At 31.7% G+C, this 23,354-nt stretch overlaps 1 protein-coding gene across 1 annotated transcript; it reads left to right on the forward strand.

Annotated features, from left to right (window-relative positions):
• Positions 1-9,375: 9,375 nt before the first annotated feature.
• LOC129906485 (myb/SANT-like DNA-binding domain-containing protein 3) lies at positions 9,376-22,925 on the forward strand. The gene is made up of 3 exons (XM_055982266.1): positions 9,376-9,448; positions 21,883-22,080; positions 22,146-22,925. The coding sequence occupies exons 1-3, from the start codon at positions 9,443-9,445 to the stop codon at positions 22,851-22,853; spliced, it is 912 nt and encodes a 303-aa protein (XP_055838241.1). The 5' UTR covers positions 9,376-9,442; the 3' UTR covers positions 22,854-22,925.
• Positions 22,926-23,354: the final 429 nt, after the last annotated feature.

Raw genomic sequence — 23,354 nt, forward strand, 5'->3', positions numbered from 1 at the left:
TGTACCGCGTGCGACGTGTCGGTTGTCCGCTGTATGAAGGTTAACCTACACTCGATGATGCTGGTTCTAGCTGATGTTAGGAATCACACAAGAGTTGTGCTTTTTTGGTACAAATAACCTGTTGTTTATTTCTACTCTACTACAAGTCCGCTCCTCGGTTCTCTGTCCATTCACCACCTTTCAAATTGAAAGCATAATCAGGCAGAGGCTAAAGTGATAATGCTTTCAAGAGTTTGCAGAAAGCGCAAAACCTCCGCACTCTAAGAACTTGTTTCCATCTTTTACTTTACTCACATTAAGAGACAGAAAACAGAAGAAAAAGACTCTGAAATGACTTATCATTTATATTATTTTGCTTTAAATAAAAAGTCAGCAAAAATTATAAGCTAAAAAACTTTGAGGGAAGCTCTTTGGCTGTTGTAGGTAGGAAGAAGTTAAGCTGTATTCTTTTTTTTTTGCTTGGTACTAATTCTATCAGTGTGTGCGGTTACTGCAAGCTATATTTTGTTGTGTTTATTTGAATTCAAAAAGTCCACAAAAGTCTGAGTGTTTGTGAAAGAAGAAGTTTTTGGGACCATACTTTGTGGCAGGGTCAGGGGCAACAATTTTGATGGGAAGTTCTCTTCTGCTATTTCAAGAAAAGCGCTTTTTTGATTATAAAACTATATCCACACTACGTTTATAATACATTGATGTAGAATTAACGAAGCTGTTTTATTTGGAATATGAAAAGCATATTTGAATTTATCACAAATCACTTGTTTCGCGCAAATTTATTTAAATTAGTTTTCATATAATCTTTATTGAAGAAGTTCCGAGTCTAATTTATTCTTCTTTTATCTTGCGATTTATAAATTAAAACTTCAAAATAATTTCTTCACTACTTGCTGGAGAAGAATAGTTTTGGGTCCTCACTCGGGACGAAAGAAATTTGGGGCACCGATTTACCTACATGTTCTCCATCTATTAAATCTTCGTTAAATTTATTTGAGTTCCAAAAAGATTAGTCTGTCTGGGTTCAACTCATTTTGAATTTTAAAAAGATGACAAAATTTTAGCCATATTTCTTTTAAAGGTCAAAGGGACCCTCAATTTTCATTAATTTTTTTTTGACCAAAAAGCCGCCTCAAATTTAAACACTTTATTTTAAAGGATGGAAGGGACCCAAATCTTACTCCAATGTATTCTGGCTTAAACTAAGGCAACTTTATCTTAGTTCTTATTTGTTTTGGTATTGAATTTCATAAACAATAAACAAAAATTATTTTTAAATCATCCATTTTAATTTTTTTAAATAGAAAAATTTCTTGAAAGTTCATACAGGGTGTCCCAAAAGTTAACGTCGAAACGAAAACGGTAGATAGGGTAGGTGGTGACAGTTATCAGAAAAATAATAAAAAAAATCGCAGCCATATATTTTGGGAGTTATGGGCATTTGAAAAAAATTCGAAAAAATGGTCACCCTGTGACGGTTTTTCATGTGCAGTGACTACAAATCTTAATTTTTCTCATTTTTTTCTTTTGTTACGGAACCTTGAATAACACTGCTATCAAATGCATTCAAAAATTTTAACTCAGCTGCATCAGTTTTAAAGAAAATATTACTTTTTTACCCATCTTAGTACTAAAAAATTTTACATGACTCTAATTCAATGAGCCGTAGTGTAAAAAAAAATGCACTACAATGTTTCGGCAAGTTGACTCAAAAGTTGGTGTGTTCAATTCTCTTTTCAAAATGGTATAACATTGTTGGTAATATTTCATAAATAACCGAGATAAATTTTTTTTTCTTAAGAAATCCGACTTTTTTATGAGGTAATTTCCATATTATTCAAGTTTTGTACCCTTTCAGAACCTTTCAGAATACAAAAACTTAAATAATATGGAAAAATTACCTAAAAAAAAGTCGGATTTCTTAAGAAAAAAAATTTTATCTCGGTTATTTATGAAATATTCCCAACAATGTTGCACCATTTTGAAAAGAGAATTGAACACACCAACTTTTAAGGCAACTTGCCGAAACATCGTAGTGCATTTTTTTTACACTACGGCTCATTGAATTAGAGTCATGTAAATTTTTTTAGTACTAATTTGGGTAAAAAAGTAATATTATTTTTAAAACTGATGCAGCTGAGTTAAAATTTTTGAATGCATTTGATAGCAGGGTTATTCAAGGTTCCGTAACAAAAGAAAAAAATGAGAAAAATTAAGATTTGTAGTCACGGCACATGAAAAACCGTCACAGGGTGACCATTTTTTCGAATTTTTTTCAAATGCCCATAACTCCCAAAATATATGGCTGCGATTTTTTTTATTATTTTTCTGATAACTGTAACCACCTACCCTATTTACCGTTTTCGTTTCGACGTTAACTTTTGGGACACCCTGTATACCTACCTATGTAGATATCAAAGCTGACTTTTCTGTGTGCACTATTAATGACTTTACTGAACCCTATGAGGTTATTTTCTTTTCTCGCTCAGAATTAATTTTTTATGTTTGAACTATTGCTGATAAAATTTAGAAAAAAAATTTCTTTTAATTCGTTCTCAGTATTGTAAAAATTATTATTATTAAAAATTTTGTTTATAATTCACAGTTTTTTCGTGATTATGATAAATTGACGGATAGGCAGGGGCGTACACTCCCTTGGGGAGAGCGGGGCGGCGCCCCGGTGCCCCCGACCGACCCCAGGGCCCCCACTGGAGATAATGCAGAGAAGGAAACTGTTAGCATAAATTGAGTTACGAAGTAAATTAAAATGTATTTGAATCACTTCGGATACAAGGGAGACAAATTGTGACATTCAGTGTAATGTATAATGCATTGGTAGCCACACAATATATATTGATTTAGTAAAAAGGTTACCCCAGGGGCCCCAAAAAAATAAATTGCTTTTTTAAAAAAATTATAATTTTACCTTAGGGCTCCAAAAAATATTACTTGAAAAATCTTTGCAACCATAAATAATATACTAAGGGCCCCAAAAAAGCAAAAAACTACTTCAGGCCAGGGGCCCCAAAAGCCTTTACTTCAGGGCGTCAAAAAAAATTAAATTAAAAAAAAATAGTTTTTTAAATTAAATTACATTTGTTGATGGAAGACTGTATATTACTTTAACAGCCCCAAAAAATATGACTTCGGGGCTCCAGAAATATTATATGAAGGCTCCCAAAAAATAATTTTTCAGGAACCCCGTTAGTTGAGAGGCAATCAAATATTAATTTGGGGGCCCCGAAATCTATTACTAAGGAGCCCAAAAATATTCATCAAATTTTCTGATGGCATGACAAATATTATTTGAAGATCCTCAAAAGCTATTACTTCAGGGGTTCAAAACAATCAAATGGAAAATTAAATACCAATTCAGGGGCCCCAACATAAATACATCAGGGCCCAAAATAAAAACATTACATTATTGGTGGCATTCCGAATATTACTTCAGAACAGAGGCACCAATACCTATTAATTCTTGGCTCAAAAAAAAATTATATTATATTTTAGGGGCCTCTAAGCACTTAATTTTGAGGCCCCAAAAATAATTTTCAGTGGCCCCAAAAGAAATAAACTATGTTTGATGATGGACCTGATGCCTTCAAGAATATCAACCGAATTGTTGGACAGAAGTCACCAATGCCGGAAGTTATTAACACCAACAATGGAGAAGCAACAACATCTCAGGAAAAAGCAGAAGCATTTGCAGCCCACTTCGAAGGTAACTTCACACCGACCCCTTCCGCAGATCCAGTCTTCTTACAGGAAATGGAAGCATCCATCCGAAGGACCTTAGTACCTAACATCGATGTAGCAACATTCAGCAACACCAATCCCGCAAGTGATCCAGTTGACAGCCCAAACCTGAGCACCCCAGAAGAGATTGCCGAAATAATTAGCCTATCCAAACCTAAGAAATCAGCCGGACCGGATGGCATTTCCAACTTCGTCATTAAGAGGCTCCCGCAGACAATATTAATCTTCTTAACCATTATCCACAACAACTGCATCAACAACAGCTACTTCCCGCAGAAATGGAAAACTGCAAGAATCGTGGCAATTCCTAAGAAAGGTGCGAGGAACATTATATCTAATTACAGGCCAATTTCTCTTCTCAACAACCTAAGTAAGCTCTTGGAAGAGCTGACACTGAGGAAGCTCAAGAAGTTTTGCAGCGATTTCAACATTATCCCAGACATGCAGTTCGGCTTTCGGGAGAAGCACTCCACACTGCATCCGCTCATGAAGTTCCACCAAGACATCACCTCAGCTTTGAACAACCATCAAGTTACCGTCGCATGCTTTCTGGATGTCGAGAAAGCATTTGACAGTGTATGGATAGAAGCCCTTATCCATAAACTTCATTTACTAGGCTTCCCTGTAGCACTAATAAAAATCATTTTTTCTTTTCTTTCTTCTAGGAACTTCTTCGTACAAGTGGAGGATAGAAAATCAGCAATGAAGTGCATTAGAGCTGGAGTTGCCCAAGGATCAAAACTTGGTCCCTTCCTCTATAGTATCCTGACGTCAGACCAGCCGCTTGCAAGTGAGTGTGAGAACCTGCTTTACGCTGACGATTCGCTCACATACTACAAGTCCGTCTCGCCAACGATAGCTGCCAGGAAAGTTGAAGCTCACATTCGAAAACTGTATGAGTTCTACAGTAAATGGGGTATCCGGATCAACTCATCCAAATCGGAATTACTGTGCTTTAGACGAACAGGAGGACGAAGCATTCGGTCAGCTGCAAACTGTAGGAGCATCACACTTACACTACCTGATGGTACTAAATTGGCAGCCAAACGCAACGCGAAGTATTTAGGGATCAACTTTAACGAGCTCCTGAGGTTCAACCTTCACTCTAGGTCTGTCCTGAAAAAAGCCAACTACGCCTTCCATCGCCTTCACCCCCTGATGAAGAGAAGAAACGGATTAAGCCAACCAACGAAACTCCTGATCTACAAGCAGCTTCTACGACCTGTCATCGCCTATAGCTTTCCGGTATGGTATACCATTTCCAAGACAGCCATGAAGGAACTTCAAATTTTTGAGAGGAAAATGAGGATCTGCACCGGACTTTACTTCGATCGACAGCGACAAAAATACTACAGCAACGAGCGACTTTACGAGGAAGCAAACATCATGACGTTGGAAAAGTATCTGCTGCAATCTGCAAAGAAACTTGTCGGAAGCATCGCCAACCACCCCAATCAGCTGATGAGAAGCATGAGAACCCAACAACGACATCCCGAACCCAGATACCTTAGTGCTTTGGATATTCTGGATGAGCACATAATCCCAACCGACAACGAGGAAGTAGTTTACTTTTACGCCGATACGCAATCGGCCTACTACCGCGGCTAAATGCCATACCACCCAACCCACCATTATCAATACCACAACTGGACAACCGGGACGGAACACCCCGAGGATAACCTAGTCAGCAGACTTGTAAAATTAAGCCTATTCATGTACTATATTTATATATATTTTATCTTTTATCCATTGTATAAGGTAAGGCCCCATATGTGCCAACAAATTTTAATATCAATCAATGTATCTTATTAGAAATAAGTTAAGCTTAAGTCAATTGTATATAGTATGTTCAATAAAACAAAATTGAAAATTGAAAAATTGTTTGATGATGGAAAATCAAATGTGTATTACTTCAGAAAAGAGGCCCCAAGAACTATCAATTCTAAGCTAAAAAAAAATTTTATTTTAGGGGTCTCTAAATATTTAATTTGGGGGGCCCCTAGTACAAGTATTTACTACTTTTATGATAGAAATATTAAGTATAAGTATAGCAAAGTGCATTACGAACATATTAAAACATTAAAATAAAGCTAAAAATAAAAAAGCCATACAAAAAAATGTATGTCGTATACGCACTTTTTTTATATCTAAGGTTCCCCCAAATATCAAAGGGGCCCTAAAATTTAGTCTTGCCCCGGGGCCCCGCCGACTCAACGTACGCCACTGAGGATAGGAATCGATTTGTTTTGCTATTAAAAATAGTAAGCGAGTTTAAGACTTTTTTACATTCCACGACCACGACCACGATGGCTCTCCATTGTATTATTTGTATTATTCTTTTAAGGAAAGGAATTTACAGGAATTGTTTCCACTTCAAATTTTTTTTCACAAGTGAAGGAAAAGAGCTTTCTTAGCTAAATCTTTTAAAAACTTATCTTAGGTCAACAATTTCCCAAACGCCCGTCACCGTCACTGACTAATTTAGTTTTTAGATGTTGATTAGTGATTTCTACAAAATGGCATACCAATTTTATTTTAAAACTTTTTTCCAAAAAATTATTTATAAAAAATTAGCTTTTTAAAAAACGGCTCCAACGATTTTGAAAATTTTTTTTCTAAAAATGTATTTTAATATATCAATCAAAACTGCATACTTGATTTGGAGGGCAATTTGATTTAAGATTTTGTTTTATTTTTTTTTTTCTAAACGAATTTTATGTTTTTTTTCTTAATTTTTTTTTTGTTTAGTTCGGTATACAGTTTTATAAAATATTTGAAATTGCAGTTATTACCGTTTTGTTTAATTTTTTCTTGTAGAATAAGCAAATTTTTATTCACTTTTCAAAGTTTACATTTTAATGGTCACCATGGTGTATGTGCAACATTTTTGTACTAACCAAATTTTTGTTTTTTAAGATAAATATTTTTTTTTTCTTTTTATCAACAAATACTGTAATCAGTTGACTTTTGCTATCCAGTTTTTCCGAGTGCCGGTTGCTTTTCTGAAAACTTTCTGGGTAATTTTTTTTACTGATTCTTGGAGGAAGGGGACCAATAAATATACTATAATACATAACCATTACGAAAAGGCTAATTTTTCTCAATTTCAAAATAGATTTTTCAATAACTTTTAAACTGGTGGATGATTTTCCTTAAAATTTCGTTCATATGTGTCGATTAATATTTTCTTAAGAATCATATAACAATTTCATAGAAACGAATTTAAAATTTAACTACAAAGAATGGAATCAAAGCTTAGCTTAAAAGTTAGAATTTATATACAAGAACTAATTCTTTTCCAATTTTGTGTCCCCAAATAAGCATGGCGAGTAGAACTTCAATTAAAGTTAGTTAAGCAATAAATAATATAATGTTGAATTTTAAGCCCGCGAATTTCTAAGAAAATTTTAAACTAATATTAGGGTTCACATTCAGCAACAAAAGGGTTTAATTAAGTGGTTTTCAATATTTCACGAAACCAAAATCACTGGAATACTCCTTTTAATGTGTGAGTATCTTATTGAAACTTAAAGACGCAACAACAACAAAAAAATCTCTGCATACACAGGACGGACAAAATTTGAATAATTCACTTGTTATCATCTATTAACTATATTTCACACTATCATACAAAGTTTAAATTTAAACATCAATCGGTTAACAGATAAGACGCAATGAGTGCGTATAAAACTGTATTTTAGATATTAACTGAGTTGGTTTAACATTATAATCCAGTCACACATTCGAATGGAATAAACTAATGAAATAAACAAATTGCGCGAAAAATACTTCACACATAAACATATTGTATCTGTCATTTGACAGTTTGTTTTGTCATTTGTGTTTGTGTTTGTGTTTGCAGTTTAAAAATCAATCAAGATTCTCTAACGTTAAAAAAAACCTTCTTTCATATTTTTTTTTCCGGCAGTGTAGCTATAAATACTTTTGGCTCCATAAGTCGTCTTTTCTATTAAATGATAAAATGGATACTTATGTTTGTTTTATTAACTTAAGGCTGTGGTAGCATTGTGTAACTTTTAGAGCTAAAGTTTAAAATTTGCCACTTACGTGACACTTACCACTTGTCAAAAATGTACATTTTGAATGAATGGTACTTGGCAGCGTTTTGTATTTAAAAGCCCTTTCGTAGAAATAAAGGCCATAAATTGTCTCAAAACCTTAAGGAATTTTTCACTTAAACTTATAAGTTGCATAATTAAATTAGAAGTTCACCAAGATAGAGGACAAAGTTTTGTACAAAATTAAAAATAAAATTCACCAGAATTAAATTTTAGCAGTTTTAAGCTTCCATTACTTAATTTTAAAATAATTCAACCCCTCAATGTTAAACGTCACTTCTATAAAAGTCAATGGTGTAGGTACACCACCAGCAAAAACATTTAAAAGCCGATTAAAAATTTCATCAAAAGGGGATTTTTCATTTAAAATTTTAACAAAAAAATTCCTGGCATTTCTTTATTGAACCTTTCCCCATTCTTTTTACAAACAAAAAACCTTATAAAAGGCGAAAAGATTAATTTTAAAACCTCCCCTTTTTAAATTAAAACTAAAATCGACAAACAACATGGGATAAAATAAATTTTAAAGTGACAACAACTTCGGTGTAGAATTATTGTAATCATTGCTGGGCAAACAGAGACCATAGCAGGAATTTTATTTTAGCTCTCTTGTTTTGTGTTATTGTAGCTTTATTTTGATAAGTTTTTTGCTTTATAAAGGGTGCATTTGTGGGCCAAGGGGCATTCAATATGTGCCTCTTATTATCAGAGGAAAGAGGAAGAAGCTTCAAGTTGTAGGTATCTATACAAAAAATTTCATCAACATGATGCTTTTGGCTAAGCTGTTTGTTGGTTTGCTGTTGGGTAAGCATAGAGAGACACATTTATTGGGGCAGGGGTAGAATGGATACGCGGGAAGTAAAAACCTTTGAATTTCTAGCAGCCGGGGTTTGAAACAGTCAAGCCAGTCGAACTTGTGTTTTTTTGTTGTCCATGCTGCATCAGAGAACTTGGGTGCTCAGGAAATGTTAGAAGTATCCAAAAAAGAAGGCGGCAGAAGCAAAAGTACACAAAAATATTGATGATACACACAACAAAATACAAAATGCTTTTTGTTAATTTTTTTCAGTTTGTATTGGTTTTGGTCTGTGTATGGTGTGAAAGCGATTCATATAAGAAGTTCAAAGCCAACAACAAACAAACAAAAACAAAACAGAATACTGAAGTTCGTATACTTGGTCAGTCTTTTGATGCCTTTGCTTTGGGTTTTAGTCAGTCAGACGTTCAGAGTAGAATGTTGATAAGCTTCTTTCGTAAGCAAACTGAAAGTTCCTAGGGTTTCTGTGTATCTCTCTTCTCTGACTCTTTCTATTGAAAAAGTTGAGCTAAATTTTATTTCTGTTCGAGAGAATTGCTGCTTTTGTGGGAACTTTGGAAAAGGAAAAATGGATAAAAAGTTATAAATATTGAAACCAGAGATACTCAAAAGCTGAAATTAGCAGTTAGTTGTTTGTTTGGCGTTGTCGTTTGTTGACGAAACGAACAAGATTGAAAGAATTTCTAAGTTCAAAACAAAATGAAATAATATTAAAAAATGCTACTGGCAAAAAGCTGAAATTGAATAGAAATGTATGATTTTTTTAAAGAAATGATACGAAATTATTAGACAATCTATGAAGGTATTCAATTTTATTTATTTAAGACTCGTAACTTGAGTAATATACCAGTGAAATTATAAGCTTATCACTTTTGCAAAGTAATTCAATTGTTCGTTTAGGGAGACCTTTATAAAGTGCTTAAATAAAACTTTAGTGTAAAACAAATTTGTTTCTTATTTTTTACGAAATAATAATACCTACATAGTTAAGAATAATAAATAGTTAAGTAATTATAGAAGATCATGGTGATTCTGATCCCACCCGTGACAAATATACAAAAACTCAGTTTAATTAGTTACTGTTACTGTCAAAGAGCGTATTGACCAATGCTTGATATTTTTACTATTAAGAACTATGTACATTTGTACATACATACATATGTGATTTTTTTTTTTTGCTGTACGTAATTGAAAAAGAGTGTTTCGGGTGACAGTCACTATTAGAACATTCCCCTTGCTTAGAATTATGATGTTCCATGTAAATCTTATGGGATATGTGAAGTTGGCACCCCCAAATGAAATTTTTTTTACTAACCTGCCTGGTTCGTTTGCCCAACGTTAGCCCAAGAGATAGTCCAACTTTTTTTTCTCTTTATTCCATTTTTTTTCCCAAAAGATGCAAAAAAAACTTTTTTTCATATCAGAAACCGATTTTTTCCCTTTGAAAAAATCTTTAGTTTAAAATCATGGTTTGTTTGCCCAAGGTTAGCCCAGGATATCCCAACTTTTATTTTCGCTATCCTACGCCTAGTTAAAAATGATAGAAGAATTAGTTTTTATCCACCACACAAAAAAAAAAGACGCATACACCACAGTGACCTTTTTAAAAGTTATAATTAAGAACAATTAAATCGACTGGTGTTTGAATTGCGCCTTAAATGTTATTTTTTACATTGAGAATTTTAACTTGATTGAATGTAGGCCATATAACATTCCTGTTTCGTTTCACCTTAAAAACTACAACATACAAATATTTTTTCAAGAGTGTAAAAATTATTGATTTTTTGGTTTGCCATATAAGCACCTAGAAAAGCTACATGCTTAGTAAAATATATCCAAACATTTTTCAAAAGTAACAATAAATATAAAATGGTGTGAAGTTTTTTTTCATTACGAAAAGAACTTTTTAGACTTTTCTGAACTAACCTTGGTGATTCCAACAAATTACATCATTTTTTTTGTTGGCCCAACCTTAATTCAAAAATTATGACAAAAAAAAAACTTTTTTCACATTACCAACCTCTTAAAAATAAAAATTTGTTTTTTTTTTTTCAGTGTAAAAATTGTCCAAGTAACCATAATAATTTTGACAAATTACATCACTTTTTTTCGTTAGCCCACCCTTAGTTCAAAAGTTATAACAAAAAAAAAAAAAAAAAAATCACGTGTGCAATTCATCTTCAAAATCATTTAAAAAAATCGAAAAAATATAACTTTTTTTTATTCCATCACTTTTTTAAATGACAACCTACAATAAATTTAATACCATCTGAAAGCTTATTGTTTCAGCTCAAAATATTTATATCGACCATGTCTATACAACATCTACAAAAAGAGCTAGAATTTTTTAACCCAATTAGTTTTCATAAAAAAAGCGAAACAATCAATCTCTTTTCTCTTCTAACGCCATTAAATCCATTTTCTAAAAGACAACCTATAATAAATTTTATATCATTATTATTTCACCTTTTATATGACGCTTCAATCATATTTCTACCATGCCTACAAAAAAAGTAAGAATTTTTTAAAGCCAACCATGTCGAAATTTCAAACTGAGAATACGGTACTTCCTCTACTGCTGGCTGGTCATAGGCAACAAATCTTCACAGGTGTTTTGAGGTATTTTTCAAGTTTTTCAATTAAAGATTATACAGGGTGTCCCAAAAGTTAACGTCGAAACGAAAACGGTAGATAGGGTAGGTGGTGAAAGTTATCAGAAAAATAATAAAAAAAATCGCAGCCATACATTTTGTGAGTTATGGGCATTTGAAAAAAAGTCGAAAAAATGGTCACCCTGTGACGGTTTTTCATGTGCCGTGACTACAAATCTTAATTTTTCTCATTTTTTTCTTTTGTTACGGTACCTTGAATAACCCTGCTACCAAATGCATTCAAAAATTTTAACTCAGCTGCATCAGTTTTAAAGCAAATATTAATTTTTTGCCCAACTAAGTACTAAAAAAAATGTACATGACTCTAATTCAATGAACCGTAGTGTAAAAAAAATGCACTACGATGTTTCGGCAAGTTACCTCGCTCGCAGGGGATAGCCGCTTAAAATTTTTGTTTTGAGAATGGGCAAAGCTTCTTTGAAAGAGGTTATTTCTCTTTTTCACACTCGTTGATTTCGAACCGTTAATGGGCGCCTAAGAAGGCTATCTTGTAGTCACTGCACTAGCCTGCCTTGATTCCTAGGCAGTCCATTAGTAGCCTGGGACTTAGTTGAACTTCTGTAACTCGTATTTCTCTATATTTTGATTTTTTTTTTAATTGGATTTGATTGACACTTGGAAGCACGTCAATCGCCTGAAAACAACCAAAAATACCATACAAAATATAGAAATTATTAAATTATTCTTTTATTTGTTTTGCTTTTTCACAAATAATAGTAGGTAAGCACTTTTTTTTCAACAATTTTGAAAAAAATTAGACCAAAACAGTTTCTTTATTTTTTTGTAGTATTTGTTGTTGTTTGGCGATTATCTACACTTTTTGAAGACAAATTACACAGGTATTATTATACTTTTTGATATATTTTAAATCTGGGGTCGAACTGCGGCATAAATTCGTTAACGTTTTGACTATTGCTCTCTCTATTTAATCAGAAGAAAATGGTATAGACATAAAGCTTCAATACGTTAACGTACGTACATATGCCGTAGTTCGACCCCTGATTTAGATATAAACACATATTATTATAATTTTACAATCATAAAATTGATACTCGTTCATATAAAATTAATTCGTAAAATAAATGTCTTTCGCGGTCTTTTTTGTTTTTTTCTTATGGAAACTACATTGAACGGCAAATCGAAAAAAATCTATGTATATCATTTTGAGGTTGTCGCTCCAAGTGGTAGATGGCATGGAAAGCTATTTCCCAAGTCCCAATACCAAAATGTCTCTTTATCTTTATCTTGAAATTCTCCTTTAAATAAACTGAAAAATAAAAAAAAAATTGTTACACTCAGGATTAAAAAAGTCTATAAGAAAAAAATTGGTGGAAGGGTGTTTTTTCGCGGGCAAAAATATAGTAAAAAAAATTGTTTGTAGAATATCATCATATGACACATGTTTTTAATATATTTTTTGATGCTGAATCAAATGACATAAAAATAAAGTCAATACGATTGCTCTTAAAAAAAATTATGGCCGATTAAAAACAAGGGTGTTTGTTTTTTGACTTTCAATAGGTAAATATAATCGAAACCCATGTGAAAAACAAGATACAATAATGAAATTCGGTATGAATGTTTTAGATAAAGCAGGCACAAAGGAGTTATAAAATTTCTAAAAATATTTTTGTGAAAGGGTGTTTTTTTGATGGGTTAGAAAGGTAGGTATCGTAACATCTGACGTACATTTTATAAATTTTTTAAACTTAGTGAAAAAGTTTCGTTTTTTATAAGAGTTAAGAATCTAAAAAGTCTACAAAATTATCTTGAGTAAAAGGGTGTTTTTTTTTTTTTAAAGATGTGATGAAATTCGGAATTAATACCACAAAAACTGGGAAAAAAGTGTTACACCAACAAAAATCGGTACATATGTTTTAATTATAACAGAAACCAAGAATCTAAGCAGTCTATACAAATATTTTATGTAAAAGGGTGTTTTTTTTTAAATAAGGAAAATCCACGATAAGACCGATAAAACCAATGGGATAAAAGCTACACTCACGAAATTTATTAAAAATGTTGTCTTTCCTATGGGAATTACGAATAAAATAAGTTTATACATTTTTTTCATGGGAAAGAGTGTTTTTTTTTGGCGTAGAGAAATACTAGACTAATACTAGTACTAACCTATTGAAATTCAGCAATTATGTTACTTTGGAAATTAAAAACAAGAATCTAAAGTCTATACGAATTTCATCGTTAAAAGGGTGTCCTTTTTGAGTGAAAACAAAAATGATGGGTCACCGCCTAATGAAATTTGGGATGAAAAGCAAGAATAAAGAGTTTTCATAAAAAAATGTGTAATTGATCCCAAAAAGCCAATAATTCTTGCAAAACGTCTAAGAACTTAAGTATAAACGTTCAATTTGTCATCGAAACCAAAAATTAAATGAATCATTGGCTTTTTAGGATCAATTTTATATTTCACTGTCTCTTGGAAAAAAAAACACCCTTCCATCCAATATTTTCTTAAAGTCTTTTTTTTATCCTTGATTCTTATTTTAAAAGCAAACTTTTTGCCAAGTTTCATTAGTGTAACATCTTATTTTTTAATGCCTATTTTACCTGTACCAACTATTAAATAAAAAAGTTTATTGAAATCGGTTGCGTCGTTAACGAGAAGTCAAAATTATTTAAGTGCATAGATTTTCTTTCCTTACTTGGATTCTTTGATACTCTCAATTTCAATGGAGGACCTACAGTCATTTGAGACAGCTTAAAGTAAATACAATTTTTTTGTGTTTAACCGCGATTTTATTTTTTTTTCGACACGCCATATCCACTAGCGTTAAATCCTTTGCTATGTAATTCATAAAGCAGAGAGCAGAAAAAATGTTAAATTTAAATATTCCTGTTTTTTTTTCATTAAAAAAACTTCTTTACATGTATATTTTCACCCATTTTCTCCATGGCACAGTTAAGCCATAAACCAACAACAAATATTTGAATTTAACTCTACATTTTTGTGTTCATACATATTTTTATTGATAACGTAATAAAAACGAAGAATATCATACCTAACCCTTATATTAAGAAACCGATGCGATGACAGAACAATTATTAACAATATAGTCCAGTGCATTTATAATTTGACCCAGCAGTTTGTACCACCCCCAAATTTTTTTTGCTCATTCGATAGAGCATTGGCTGAATATCATTACCCTGATTTTTCGCACTCGCGAAATTCACCTTTCGGCCGCCATCTTGGATTTTAGTTTTTGTTGAATATCTCGATTTCTATTTATTCTACATAAAAGTTGTGTATACAAGAAACGTAAGCAATAAAATTTCGCGTCTTTTATGTTAAGAACACTTTTTCGATATTCTGACTATTAAAAAAGTTGCAAGCCAAAAAAGTAAAAAAAAACGAAAAAATGACAATTTTAAAGTTTTGAGGACTTTTTATCAAAATTATGAAAAAACGTTCCGAGAAAAGATTATTCACCTTTAAATTCTCTACAACTCTGCTATACAACTTTTTTTTCTATCTCTACTACTAGACTTTTTTTATCCTTGGTTCTTATTTTAAAAGTAAACTTTTTGCCAAGTTTCATGAGTGTAACATCTTATTTTTTAATGCCTATTTAACCTGTACCTACTATAAAATAAAAAAAGATTATTGAAATCGGTTGCGTCGTTAACGAGAAGTCAAAATTATTTAAGTGCATAGATTTTCTTTCCTTACATGGATTCTTTGATACTCTCAATTTCAATGGAGGACCTAGTCATTTGAGACAGCTTAAAGTAAATAAAATTTTTTTGTGTTTAACCGCGATTTTATTTTTTTCGACACGCCATATCCACTAGCGTTAAATCCTTTGCTATGCAATTCATAAAGCAGAGAGCAGAAAAAATGTTAAATTTAAATATTCCTGTTTTTTTTCATTAAAAAAACTTCTTTACATGTATATTTTCACCCATTTTTTCCATGGCACAGTTAAGCCATAAACCAACAACAAATATTTGAATTTAACTCTACATTTTTGTGTTCATACATATTTTTATTGATAACGTAATAAAAACGAAGAATATCATACCTAACCCTTATTATAAAGAAACCGATGCGATGGCAGAACAATTATTAACAATACGGACAAAATAAAATTATCCCTTAACCAACTTATACATAACCACAGTACAGTATAAGTAGAGGGCAGTATTGCCACTTTGTTGAAATTTAACTAGATCCTTTTTATTTATTTAGAAATGCTCATATCTACAAATTTGCTGTAAGCCTTTTTTTACTTAACTATTTTTTTCGAACAATTACTTAAATTAATTTATTATAAGTTATTTATTAAGTATCGCCCTCCTCGATACCACTTTGCAAAATCTAAAATTTCCTCCCTGCTTCGCACTAATTACCAATTTTTTTATTTCTGCTTCACTTTAAGAGTCTTCTTTCATCCAAAAAAAATCGCTATGCTAATGCAAAATATATTTTTCACTTGTTCATGTTAATCTATTCCACTATTTCCATCATTTCAAATTCGCCTTTTTCAGTGAGGTGGCAACGCTGCATTTATTCCCCCTAAATACATCCTAGATAAACTAAAAAAAAAGGAACATGCGCCCTTTTTACTCTCTTGAGAGTTTTTCTTAGAGTTTATTTTAGAATCGAAGTGATAAGTTCGTGTTCGTGAGTTCGTCCCGTCACGTTAGAATTTAATATAAATAAATTACGTCATAACTTATAAAGTATTTTATTTACGTAGTGACGAGATTCACCATATCGAAAACTCTTAACGTATAATGAAAATGGTTTGTGTTTAGTTAAAATAAGTAAAATAATATAGATAGTCTTCTGACGGTAGAATTGCATTTTTTTTAATTTGATGATAAGGCAGTTCGCGCAGCTGTCATATCGCCCAATTTTAAAAATCATTTTTCTATCTTTTATTGTAAACAACAACAACGTAAGATTTTTGTTGTTGTATTTAGTACTAAAAAAAAGCAGTTTTCCACGTTTTCACCCATTTTGTTAAAATTATGCTTTGAAATGCACCTTTGTTAGTAAATTTTTAGGAAATAAAACATTCTTGTTAAATAGGAATGAATGCATTTAAGTTTGTCGTCAATTTTTATTCTATTTTAAAACTATTTTAATTAAGGTAAAAGCGAAAGATAAATGGCGCAAATTTTAAAAAGTTATCGGTTAATAAAAAAAAAAACCCGGCTGCCATTAATTCAGTTCATTAGGAACGAATTCCTATTTAACATTTATCTTAGTTTAAAACCTCTTTAAACAATTCTATCGGAAGTGAAAAATATTATGTAGATATCGCATCACGTATCGTTTATCGTAATGCAGATGAGATAGTTTTGGGTGAACTCGTTTGGGAAGTCGAAACAAATAATATGCATAAATCAGCTGGGTTCTTCGTTTTTCTTTTTTTTAATAGAGTAATGTGTGTTTTTTGTTTGATTGTGGAATCAGTTATTATTTTGTGTGTGTGCTGTGCACCCAGGTTTATTTTTTTCGTAAAATTCTGAAAAAAATAAAATGCCAGACTGCGTTGCACGTTCTTGCTCTTATTTTTGAAAATCGTTTAGGAACTTTTTTTTTAAATATTTTTTAATATACATAAAATAATGCAAAAGTTAAGCAAACTGAAGCATATTAAACAATAAAGAAAAGAATATTTTTAATTTAATTTTATTAGAAACTTAAACTTTTATTAAAAACAATCTGCCATCGTTTAAGCGATAAATGCAATTTTCTCACAAATTGATTTCAAATACAAAAAAAAAAAATATTTGAACGCAACGGCAGCACCTACAATATTTAAATACACAATTTTAAAAAGCCAGAAATTAAATCCTATTTTTAAAATTAAAATTAAGTAAAAAGTGTTTTTGAAAAACTGGTCCTCAAACTCAGAATTTTGAAAAAAAAAAAATGTATTGAAAAAATTTTAACATGTGGTTTTTAAAACTTTTTCTTAATAATATATATGCATTTATTTTTCAAAATTTTTTGGCCATATTAATTGTTATTTGAATTCATAAAAGCAAATGTCAATATGTAATACAGATTATGAAAAAAAAAAATAAAAAGTATTTCATTTTCGATTAACTTTTTTTATAGAAGTTTTTGAAAAAAAATAAATTCAAAGTTCAACATTTAAATATAAAGTTATTTTTTCTTCATTCAATAGCCCTAATTGTTGGTCAAATACCTAGTGAAAGTTTGAAGTTCTTATTTATTTGTCAAAATCTTAGAGAAAATCAATTATTTCAATACAAAAATTCAGTTTTTATAAAAAAAAATTCAATGAAATTGATGTTAATTTTAACTCTTTTTTTCAAAACTGTAATATTTATAACCTTTTTCTCATGGGATTTCAACTTATAACACAGGTCAACACGAAATTTGTGCTTGGGTTGTGACTATGAAATTATGATATGATTATGATGATTTTAATGTGCTCATATAGTCAGCAGAGCAATTTCAAGTAAATCTGTCTTTTACAAAAATTGTCGTGCGTAATTTTGGCAAAAACTCGAGAACGTCTTAACCAATTTGGCTGATTTTTGTTTTGTTTTCTTCATTTAAATACTATTTTCATATTCATATTCCGAAAAATAAAAAAAAAAAAAAACAATTTAAGAAGAAAAAAGAAAAATTAAATCGAAATTTTCGTTTTGTTCGAATTTTTGTCAAATGGGAGTTTGAGGCATTATTTGATACCTTCTATTTTCAATATTTATGATAAAAGTAATTATTATACAAAAATGACTGCTTTCACAAATAACTGTATCCAAACTGTAGCCAAATTAGTTCATATTGAAAAATTAAATTAATTTTTTTGCATAGTTCATATTGAAATTCTTTATTTATTGAAAAATTAAATTAATTTTTTGCATATTTTTTTTTATTATTTTGTTGCATTATACAGGGTGTCTAAAAAGTAATGGATCAAACGAAATATGCTGAAAGGCAAAATCTCGTAAGATCTCTCATAATTTGGTAACTTGTTCATTCCAAGTCCTTACGGTTTTCGATTAAATATGCAGTTCTTGTGAAATTTCGAAAAATCCTTACTTTGGAACAGTATTTTGCTTCCTATACCCATAATTGATTTTTGTTTTTTTGCAATTCTTTCACTAAAACATTGCCTAATAATAAGAAAAAATTAATTAATAAAAATATTTTCTATTTCATACGCCATTTTTCTGCAAATTAATAAACAGTTCCAAGTTTTATAAAAACTTACTATTATTTCAGAGCAACAAGACGAAAAAAATTTGTATGGTGTGACTCTGGTTTATTATTTTTAAAACTTGTCCCGGTATTGCAGTTTTCAAAAAAGTATAAAAGTTTATAAAGTTGAAGTTAGATCAAAAAATATTACTGTTTGAACTCAACAAAACAGGGTTTTTCAGAGCAAAAAACCCTTGTATCCACCATAACTTTTTTCTTATAATTTAATTCGAATAAACTGCTGAGACAAAAATGTAGAGCTTTAAATTATCTACATTTTATACCTTAACAGTTTTTTTTTTTACAATGCACGGTTCTTCGACTATAGCTCATAAAACTCGAGTTAAGCTCACACTGTATGAATATTGTATTTTTGCTCCCAACACTACAAAAGCAAATCTAAGGAGGGAAAAGGGTGATTATCTATTGTTTTGGTTTACCATGAACCCAAAAAGTGCAAATTAAACTCAAGCACAAAAAATATTTTTATTTTTGTCGACCTGTGTAATATTTAGAGCCCCCGCACACTACAAACTTTCTATCGGCCGACAGTTTAGTCGGTCTCTTAATCAGTATCAAAATGTATGAAAGTGCGCACACTACAACGATTAAGTATCGGCCGATCAAAAAGTTTGTTTGTTCGAAAAAAAGTTTGTTTTGCTACACAATTGCCTTCAAACTAAAATGTTTCCTAGCGACCCGACCGATAGAAAGTCTGTAGTGTGCAGGTTCTCTATGGTCAAAAAATTACAAAAGAAATCATATTTTATTACAAAAAAGTTTAAAAGAAAATTGCTTACTCCCATAAATCTTGTTTTCACTAAATTACCTTGACAATGGTTTTGTTCAAAATCGGCAATTTTTAACCTTCTTCTTCTTCCTTTTTCTCGGCGCTGTTATGATCTCGATGTCGAGGGGATCATAACTATCCCACGTAACTGCTTCACACTAGTGATCCGCCTGTGGGGTTCGCCGGGTTGACCTCAGAAATCGGCGGCAAGCCTCCCGGTTTTGTATTGTTCCATTTCTAAGGCCAACTGAATGCTGGTGGTTTTGCATTTGCTTGTACCAGGAGTTTTTAGGCCTACCTTTCTTTTTATTTCGTGTTGGAACGTTGTATGATATTGCTTTTTTGACGGGGTTCTCAGGATCTCTCCTTTGAACATGGCAATACCAACTGAGTCGGTCGTGTTCAATTTTTTGGGAGATGGTGTTTTTAACATGAAGGCTTCCTCGGATCTTCGTACTTCTAATTCTATCAAGCTTTGTTACTCCTGCTGTCATACGAAGCATCTTCATCTCAGCTGCCGTTAACTTACTCTCATACTTTTTGTACATTGTCCAACATTGTGAACCGTATGTGAGTGCTGGACGCACAACTGCGGTGTAGAGTCTTCCTTTCAGCTTAGGGGGCATTTTTCGATCACAGAAGATGGCAGAATTTTCCCGCCACTTCATCCACCCTACGCTTACGCGATGATTGATATCGTCATCACAAGTACCTTCGTTATTTATCATAGACCCCAGATATTTAAACTTTTCACACTTGGGAAGCACTACACCATTCAAATAAATGTCAGGAATAGGCCTGTGTGGATCAGAAAATGGGCAGCATAGGTATTCTGTCTTTTTCGCGCTTATGCGGTACCCACTACCTTCTAGAACATCCACCCATACATCAAGTGCTCGTTGCAGGGATATCGGGTCTTCACTTATGATGGCTCCATCGTCAGCAAAGAATAACTGATGCACTTTTGGGTCCGTCACTTTGCCTTCAAGCAGGTAATCAAGAACGGTAATAAAGAGCAGAGGACTCAAGACGCTTCCCTGGTGTACACCTACTGTGATTTCGAATTCTTCGGTGACTCCAGCTGCACATCTTACTTTAGTTACTGCTCCATCATACATGTCCATAATTATCCGCACATAGGTTTCCGGAACTCCTCGTTGTCTGAGGGCCACCCATATCAGATCTCGTGGTTGTCGATCGAATGCTTTTTCAAAATCAACCAATACCACATGCAAATCCTCCAAGGAATCTCGATGTTTTTCCATAATGATTCTTATACTCTGGATTGCATCTGTGGTTGATTTACCCGCAACAAACCCGCACTGGTCATCAGATAGCCTTATTATTTTTCGCAGTCGGCTACCCAAGACTCGCTCAACGATCTTCATGGTGTGTGACATCAGCTTAATCGAACGGTAATTATCACAGCTTCAATTTTTAACCTATATAAGTTAAAGTATTTTTAATTAACGACGCATGAAAAAAAATCGTCAAAATCGGAGCTGTTCCCTAATAAATAGATAAAGATCAGAAAAAGTTTCAATTCATTTAAATTAATTTTTTTATTTAAAAATATTTTTTTTTTAATTCACTCAGTATGTTTATTTTTTTAAATTACTTTCAGTAACTTCTTTTATGAAATAAAACTTTTTTTTATGAAAATAAACTGGGCTTTAATAAAAAGCACAAAAATTTAATACTCATTAACGTGTTTTTTGACTTAAATGATATGAAAGTGTAAAAAAACAACTTAAAAAACGAAGAAAATTGTGGGGAAACGATTGTCCGCAAAAAAAAAAGTTTTGAGACAAACTAAAACTGTAATAAATTCTTGATTGGTTGTAAAAAAAATCTTTCGAATAAAACGTAGTTTGGCAAAGATAAGGCCAATCATAAAAACCGTGGTAACTAGAAAACGGGACGAAAACGAGAAAATTACCTTTTAAGTTTTTCGACTTAAAATGACCTCAGGAATCCATGGTTTTCATTTGGGGCGGTGACTGTGGGACACCCTGTATATCAATCAATTTTTGTAAAATTGAATAAATTTTTTTTTTTCTGTTTTGTATCTTTATTTTATTCATACAAAATTTATCTTATTATCAGTTTTCAAAGCTAATTTTTTAACTTAGTACGATGTATGTACAGTTTATCTATGGCACCATGGCTTCTAAATCACTTATCGTAGTTTAACAAGTAAGGTAACGTTGGAAGCGTTTTTTTTGTCCGCTGGTTATAGGTTATGTGGCATCTTATTTAATTTTATATGGCGCCCTCTCGAGACAAAAGTTAGAAACTATACATTTTTTAATATATTTACATAGAACGGCTCTGAAAATACTGTATCACTAAATTATAAACCCAAAATTATTTAAAAATAAATAATAAAAAATACACACTAAAATTTTAAAGCAAGATAAAGGGGTCTAACTACAAAAGTTATCTCTGGTCTTAGGTATTTACTTGAATACAAAAAAACTAGGCCCTAAAATGTAGTCATTTGAAATATTGATCAATCCTCTATTATCGATAACCAATTAATTACCAATTGTTGTTTTATTTTTTAGGTTAACAAAATGATCAAAAAACCCCCACGTACTCGTACATCAAATTTTTCGGATACTGAAGAAGAAATTCTAATGCGATGCATTTTAAAACGCATAAACATTATTGAATGTAAAAGAGTTGATTCGGCCATACTGAAAGAAAAAAAGCGAATTTGGATTGAAATTGCAAATGAATTCAACTCATTATGTCCGAATAATGTAAGTCTAAATTAACTTTATTATAATATGTTGTATTAAATTTGTATTTATTTATTTTTTTGCAGTCCCGCAACAGCAAAGTCCTCAAGGACAAATACACAAATATAAAAACAATGCTTCGGAAAGAATATGCAGCTGAAAAAGAAAAATTAAATGTAATGGAAATACCAGATTGGCGCCCAAGAAATCCAAGAATGTTTCAAGTGTCGAAATATATATCACTTTCAAAGCAAAGTAATACATCAACATTTGATGATGATGAAGAGGATGATGGGGCCGATGATGAGGGATCACTTACAATGCCTGAACCTGAAGATGTTAAACCTTTATTTCTTGAATACTCTGATTATTCTGAAAATCCTCCCAATCCAATGAATATTCCAACAATCCAATTTCATGAATATGATATCGCTGACACTGAACAATCGACAAGTGAATCCTGGTCGCAACATAAACCTTCTGTGCCACGTAAATCGAATAAGCATCAATTTAAACGACCACCATCGACAACATCATCATCAAATAATAGTGGCGATAAAGATGATACATTAAAACATTTGAAAATCAAATTGATTGAAAGACAGTTGGAAATGCGTGAAATCGAACATGAAGCACGATTGAGTCAGCAACGGAAGGAACATGAGGCACGGATGGGCTTGTTGAAGGCTCAAAAAGCAGATTACGAAACTAAAATTAAGTTGCGTCAGATAAAAATTGCAAAATTAACAAACGATAAAGTTGTTGTTAAAACAGAAATTGATTCTGATTTTTAGATAATAATCTTATAATAATGAGCAGAGCATTTATTTGTTTTAAAATAAAAAAGAATCATTTGATGATTTTAATCTTTCTTTAACCTTTATATTTATACATACCTACACATTTTAATCTCAATTTAAAATTAAGATAGGTAGGTACCTTTTATTAGAGGTTAGTAAAATTCTAGCGCCTGTGACACATATTAATTTTGGGAGCGTGTCATTTCTTATTTCACTTATTTTAGCAATATCACAACCCAACACAAAAAAGGAGGCGTGTAAAGCGAATTAGACCCACCATAGATTATGTATTTCGAGGCGTTAAATCTTAGTATTTTTTTTTTGTTGCACATTTTCCCATACCAGGACCTGATGGGGTCAAACGGACCTTGGATTAGGATTCAGCGCATCGAAATAAATAACTCTAGATCTGTTGAAATTAAGAGACATTTTTTTAGTGTTTTGTTTGCTTTTGGTTGAAGTCCGGATCCATAATACAAATGCAGGCAGGCTAAA

The sequence above is a fragment of the Episyrphus balteatus genome, chromosome 1 (assembly GCF_945859705.1).
Source record: "Episyrphus balteatus chromosome 1, idEpiBalt1.1, whole genome shotgun sequence".
Classification (NCBI taxonomy): Eukaryota; Metazoa; Arthropoda; class Insecta; order Diptera; family Syrphidae; genus Episyrphus; species Episyrphus balteatus.